Genomic DNA, 7,219 nt, shown 5'->3' with positions numbered 1-7,219 from the left:
TACCTGTGGATGTATTTCAAGGCCTACCTTCAAACCTACCTCTTGGCTTGACATCATGGGAAAATCAAAAGAAATCAGCCAAGACCTCAGAAAACAATTGTAGACCTCCACAAGTCTGGTTTATCCTTGGGAGCAATTTCCAAATGCTTGAAGGTACCACGTTCATCTGAACAAACAATAGTACGCAAGTATAAACACCATGGGACCACGCAGCCGTCATACCCCTCAGGAAGGAGACGCGTTCTGTCTTCTAGAGATGAACGTACTTTGGTGCGAAAAGTGCAAATCAATCCCAGAACAACAGCAAAGGACCTTGTGAAGATGCTGGAGGAAACAGGTACAAAAGTATCTATATCCACAGTAAAATTAGTCCTATATAGACATAACCTGAAAGGCCGCTCAGCAAGGAGGAAGCCACTGCTCCAAAACTGCCATAAAAAAGCCAGACTACGGTTTGCAACTGCACATAGGGACAAAAATCGTACTTTTTGGAGAAATGTCCTCTGGTCTGATGAAACAAAAATAGAACTGTTTGGCCATAATGACCATTGTTATGTTTGGAGGAAAAAGGGGAATGCTTGCAAGCCGAAGAACACCATCCCAACTGTGAAGCACGGGGGTGGCAGCATCATGTTGTGGGGTGCTTTGCTGCAGGAGGGACTGGTGCACTTCACAAAATAGATGTCATGAGGTAGGAAAATTATGTGGATATATTGAAGCAACATCTCAAGACATCAGTCAGGAAGTTAAAGCTTGGTTGCAAATGGGTCTTCCAAAAGGACAATGATCCCAAGCATTCTTCCAAAGTTGTGGCAAAATGGCTTAAGGACAACAAAGTCAATGTATTGGAGTGGCCATCACAAAGCCCTGACCTCAATCCAATAGAAATTGTATGGGTGGAACTGAAAAAGCGTGTGCGAGCAAGTAGGCCTATAAACCTGACTCAGTTACACCAGCTCTGTCAGGAGGAATGGGCCAAAATTCACCCAACTTATTGTGTGAAGCTTGTGGAAGGCTACCTGAAACGTTTGACCCAAGTTAAACAATTTAAAGGCAATGCTACCAAATACTAATTGACTGTATGTAAACTTCTGACCCTCTGGGAATGTGATGAAAGAAATAAAAGCTGAAATAACTCATTCTCTCTACTATTATTCTGACATTTCAAATTCTTAAAATAAACTGGTGATCCTAATTGACCTAAGACAGGAATTGTTTACTGGGATTAAATGTCAGGAATTGTGAAAACGGAGTTTAAATATCTTTGGCTAAGGTGTATGTAAACTTCCGACTTCAACTGTAGGTAGGGGTAAAGTGACTGGGCAAGAGGATAGATAATAAGCAGTAGCAGCTGTGTATGTGATGAGTCAAAAGAGTTTGAGGGTCATCATGGCAGATGTGTTGTTGCCTACTCTCAYCACACGGGACAATACAGACAATACATGCACTCCATGATATTAACAGATTTTACATATTTGACTAAATTAATTCACAGTGATCAAGTTTCATACATCAATGGATGATAAACAGCAGAACACTTTTTGAACTACAGAATAGTTCAGACAAGTCATATATGAATATACACAAATTAACAATTACCCTCCCCTCTGTTCTCTCACTTCACCAAAAAGAATCAACATCTCACATCTGTCTCTCTCTCTCTCTCTCTCTCTCTCTCTCTCTCTCTCTCGTCTTTTGTCGTCCTCTCTCTCTCTTCTCTCTCTCTCTCCTCTCTCTCTTTCTCTCTCTCTCACTTTGTCTACTTCTCCTTTAGCTGCAAGTCAACAGGAAGTATGTCAAACCACAGCCCCTGTCAGAATAACAGTGGGCCTGTTTCAACATGTTGCTGTTTCTGACTGTAAGCTGTTCTGCTGAAAATGCAACATGAGCAGAACAAAACTTCATAGTCATTTCCCCCTTTCTGATGTTCATCTAACATTATGAGTTTTGGCTTTGTTAAAAACAAGGCTATTTAATAACATCACACCACTGGCTATAGCATCGCACCACTTCAATTTTTATAGTAATATTTCATAATGCCATGACGCAGAGAGATAGGGTTCAAATAAATAGGGGTGGGTTGGGGTAAGAGGAACAGGAAGAGACTAGAGGGCCGACAGACAGGCAGAGAGAGAGAGAGAGAGCGAGGAAGAGCTTGTCACGGTGATATGTGAGGCATAACTGATAGCAATTAGTTCTCATGAAGAAAACTGTCGTGAATCAGTGATGCCATCCCTAATCAGTGTGGACACAAGAAGATGATGTTTATCAGAAACTGAACTCCAGGAAAACACAGGTACGATAGACTTATTGAGAGCGTGGGTGGGTAAGGTAATGCTTAGCAGGCGGGCAAGTACAATCCAAGATAGGAATTTAGTGCCTTAAAGAAGTGAGCAGGAAACCAGTCCTGGTTTTTCATAAACACCCCTCTTGAGATTATACTATATTATGCTTACAGATACAGTGGCCGTTCAGTCTGTGTCACAATAGAAGTCTTCTACATGTGTTGTTGCGAGTTAACATTTTAAGAAACTCTATTAGATTACCTAAAACATTTTCTTACAACCAGTTACACAATCCTAATAATGTACAATAGAACTTCAGTTGATATATTTGTCTTATCTCATTTTTGTCAGGTTTACACTGAGACAGACGTAAATGGATGTTGTCATGGAATACCCAGGGGTAAAAGTTGAAACAGCTGAAGAGGAGCATTTGGAGGATCTAATCATTAAGGAGGGGGATGTTGAGAGAGTTGTTGAGGGAGGGACAGAGCCAATAACAGGCAAGAGCAACGATGAAGACTCCAGTGCGGAAGAGGATGCCACTGCCAGACATGGACAGATTGGAAAAGCCAACACTGAAAGTGGAGATGGAGACAAAAGAAAAAAGGATAACCAAATAAATCAAGCAAAAGGAGAGACTGGGACAGAGGATGGGGTTGAGCACATTAAAGGGRTGGATGAATTGGTAATGGATAGACAGAAAATGGATTGCAAGAAAGAGGGGATGGTGATGGTGGATATAACAGAAAAATACAAAACAGCAGAACAAGATTTGGAGACGGACAAACCATCACAAGGATTACAAGTTGGCACAAATATACATCTTCCCTTTGACCAGTTGCCCAAAGATACGCTGAGCCCAGAGCATGCCCAAAAACAGGTTTATAACATTTGCTCTCACTAAAAAATACAGCAATTTCCCTTGTTCCCACAATTACAATAATTCCGTTAGTGACCGAATACCAGTCTAAACATTTTTTATGTAGCATTAGTTTTTGATGTAGAAGGGTTTTCTTTCACATATATAAAAAGAACAAACAACATTCCAGTGGTGGAAGAATGAGGGGTTCATTTTGTGGTTACAGAATTTGTAGGCGTCGAAATGCCAGCGTGTTTGAAATGAGTAGTGATACCACCCATTTTGAAACCCTTGATAATGGCTACTCTTTCTGCCACCTGCCACCTGTCTTTCCCAGGCTCAACGGTTAACCCCTTACTTCCCAGACGCTCTGTATGACCTGGTTTTTACTCTGCAAGAAGGAAGACGACTCAATGACCAGCGGTGCTCGTTCAGAGGGAGGAGAAGGTGCCATTCTGAACCCAACACCTACATTCCAGCCCACAGAGCCCACAGAGGTGATAGAATGTGAAAATTGTAATGATAACTAACTAAGTGACTGTGGTAAACATAACAGCTGTTGCAATTAGCTTCCCTTGTTTCCCCATAAACACGCTAACTCATGAAGGGGAAAAGCTGTAAATAACTGTACGGTACCAGCATCCATTGAAGCACTTCTATCATATAACTGTGGCAGGGACAGATATTAGGATGTCTTCTGTACATTAGTGAAATATTGAAATAATATTGCTTGAATGATTAACTAGGACACCAAATGAACTAGGCCACTAAATGTAGCATGTTTCCACTCTACTTTCTCCCCTTCTATTCCCAACAGTGCATTTCTCCTCAATGACCTCGCTGCAGAAAGATGAGTTCTTTGACTTGCTGGCTACTTCCCAAGGCCGTCGGCTTGACGACCAGCGGGCAGAACTACATGACACCCCACCCCCTAAGCCGAAAGCCAATAAGAAGAGGAGCAGCGTAAAAGATACAAAGCCCAAAAAGTCTGCTCCCATTGCAGTGCAGAACGAGGACTTGTACAATATGATTCTCATGTCGCAGGTAAGTAACTGGCCGTCATGATAATTAAGAATGTGTTCTTAAATGACTTGTCTAATTAAAAAAAAGGTTAAATAAAAAAWAAWAATAACTGTAATCACTAAAGCTGCCAGTAGTCAATTTGACCAAAACATTATTTTGTTCTTGTCATAAGCAAAATATAATGTAGGCATCATGTCATATGGTGTTACATTGATATCATGTTCCAGTGCTACATTGTCATTACAGATGAAGGATCTTCATTTGATCACTCTGTTGTTGCTGAGAATTTTCCTGCACCCCAGAACATGCAGATGAGCTTCGTGATTTACATAAATGAACAAAAACCCGCACTAACACACAGTTATATTAACAGTATTGTCCTTTTCATGTAGCTTAATTTTGGCCAGTTTATAGCCTAACCACCGATCATGCAACGTTATGGACTAAACATTYAAATGCTGTTGCTGCAGGATTATTTTACTGGTCAAATTAATATCCTACATCTGTGTGTCATGTGCTGTAAAATGGGCATTAGGTATTATGTTGTATGGTGTAACAACATATTATGCCATATGGTGTTACGTAGGTGTAATGTCTCGTCTCCGTACCTCAGGTCCAATGTAAAATAGGCATCAAGCCATGTGGTGTTTCTGTCTGTCTCTGTACTTCAGGCCCAGGGTAGGCTGGAGGAGCAGCGCAGTGCGGCCCCGGGCCCTATGGATGATGAAGACTTCTTTTCCTTACTGCTGAGTGTCCAGGGAGGACGCATGGAGGACCAGAGGACTGAGCTGCCTGGGATTCTGGGAACCTGAGAGATACACATGCTGGAGAGATGAGCTCAAATGGCTCAGAGCATGTGGTGTAGCCCTATAGTGCAATGGCTTTTGCTTCTTATTCACCTGGCCAGACCAGGCATGACCATTTTGTTCTGTTATGGTCTGAGCTGACAGTACCATCTGTATCGATGACTACATCAGTAATTTAATAAAAAAATGTATGTGAATAACAGAAGTGTCAATTCAGTTGCATAATGCTACAGAGACTAATTCCAATGTTTGTTGTATGATATTAAGCTTACAGAGTGGGCAGATTTGTATGTTGACTGCACAATAATTTGGATGATATTCAAAAGCTTTAGGTTGCTTTAAATGTGTTTATTGCAATATGAGGAAATTAGTTTTGACCAGCACAGCAGTGAATGAGTATGAATGAGAGTGTTTGTGTTTCCATGTTATATTTGAATACAGCTCCTCACGAGAATAAACTATGTGTTAAATGTTTGACTTGCATCAAGAGTGTTTCTTGTTGTTCCCCGAGAACGCTTACGATAGCCTTTGTCTATTGGACCATTCAATATTCATTATTAATTTGTCAAACGAAAGATATCTGCCTTCACATTACAGTGTTGCAATGCACTAGTGCTGTTTACAGAAACCAATTTTTCTAGACATCTGGGCTGTTAGGCTAGCCTATATGTGCTGTGGATTCATTTTCCACAGCACAGTGGAAATGTATCAACTCCATCCCTAAACGGTTCAACCATTGTTGACGACAGCAAGGAAAACACACGTGTTCATTAAATATGTATCCAATAAATATGTATCATACGTTTATGCTTTATGGTCATATATGCTCTTCCATTTAAATAAATAGATGGTCCCCAACCGAGGTAAAGACAGTTTCAAGTTGGATATTCAACGGATATTCGCACTTTCAAACCTCAATAGCTTTCAAACCACTTGAGCCACAGACTCCAAATAAGTGTCATGATGTTGGAAATATTGCGCACAACATTGCACAACATTGCATATTTTCACGATTTGGGCATTAATTCGCTTTCCAAGGCTAATAAACATGTGGAAATGTGAGCAGCATTTTGTATTCCTAGTTGAAATAGTTAGGGAGCGTGAACAAAGTACAAACTTTTTTTACATTCAAATTTCAATAGCTCCTTGGTCATGTGACCTACTGACTTCAAACAAGGTTCAGAATGTCCACTGAGTGGGCCTACACATTGCACACCCTTTAGTTTGTCCATTTTCATCTCACATGGTTTTACATGAATTTTTCAAAATGTAAAATTTCAATAGCTCCTTGATCATGTGACCTCGTGACTTCAAACAAGGTTCAGAATGTCCAGTCAGTGGGCCTACACATTGCACACCCTTTAGTTTGTCCATTTTCATCTCACATGATTTTGCATAAATGTTTCTACATTTAAAATTTCAATAGCTCCTTGGTCATGTGACCTACTGACTTCAAACATGGTGCAGAATGTACACTGACTACCCTTCTATATTACACACTCTTGTTTGTGTACTGTAAAATCACGCGGTGTAACGTACATTTTTCATAGTTTTAAATTTCAATAGTTCCTTGGTCATGTCAATTACACACCTAAGAAGCGTGCAGTGAATATACAGCCATATTGCATAACCTTTAGTCATGTATCTTCTATATTGTTGTACATTAATATTAGTTTGACAATTAGGGGGTTCAGTCCAGTGTTGTGTTTACCCTTTCCTTTAATATGTATCTATAATAATTGGTAGTTCTAAGTACTTATTTTCCCTRTTTTTTATTTTTCCACATTATTTAACAGCGGTACACAATAGGAGAGAGACAGATAATATCTCCTTTCGTCGTTAATATCAAACATAAAGGAAAAGGGCAAAGTACGAGAGTCATGCTATTAATTGTCCAAAGCAGGGATGGAGAGTGAGCTAGTGAGGTAGGCTGCAGTGGGTTTGCTGGTCAATACATATACTGAACATGTAACCACAGTAATGGTGGCCAGTAAATCAATGACAAAAAATGTAATATTGACAAATTAAACAGAAATTATAGACCTTTAATCTTTTCCAACATGTCAACAGACACTTCATTTCAAACATTTCACAGTGTTAACTTTCTCTTTATCCCTGGTTGATGTACATTTCAGAGGCTCTTCAGTGTGTATGGGGTATAGCATACATTTTCAACAACAAAGCCTGCACTTCCAGTTTGTGTTCTTTACTCTGTTGAACTCTTTTGTCTTCATTCCTAGTTACAG

At 40.0% G+C, this 7,219-nt stretch overlaps 1 protein-coding gene across 1 annotated transcript; it reads left to right on the top strand.

Annotated features, from left to right (window-relative positions):
- The first annotated feature begins 2,094 nt into the window (after window positions 1-2,094).
- On the top strand, window positions 2,095-5,447 carry LOC111965138 (uncharacterized). Its single transcript, XM_023989147.2, has 5 exons — window positions 2,095-2,296; window positions 2,637-3,165; window positions 3,482-3,641; window positions 3,962-4,188; window positions 4,839-5,447. Exons 2-5 carry the CDS (start codon window positions 2,659-2,661, stop codon window positions 4,977-4,979), a joined length of 1,035 nt encoding a protein of 344 aa, XP_023844915.1. The 5' UTR covers window positions 2,095-2,296; window positions 2,637-2,658; the 3' UTR covers window positions 4,980-5,447.
- Window positions 5,448-7,219: the final 1,772 nt, after the last annotated feature.

The sequence above is a fragment of the Salvelinus sp. IW2-2015 genome, linkage group LG6.1 (assembly GCF_002910315.2).
Source record: "Salvelinus sp. IW2-2015 linkage group LG6.1, ASM291031v2, whole genome shotgun sequence".
NCBI classification, from domain to species: domain Eukaryota; kingdom Metazoa; phylum Chordata; class Actinopteri; order Salmoniformes; family Salmonidae; genus Salvelinus; species Salvelinus sp. IW2-2015.
Note: the sequence above shows the minus strand (reverse complement) of the source record. Positions and strands in the feature narration are given on the sequence as shown.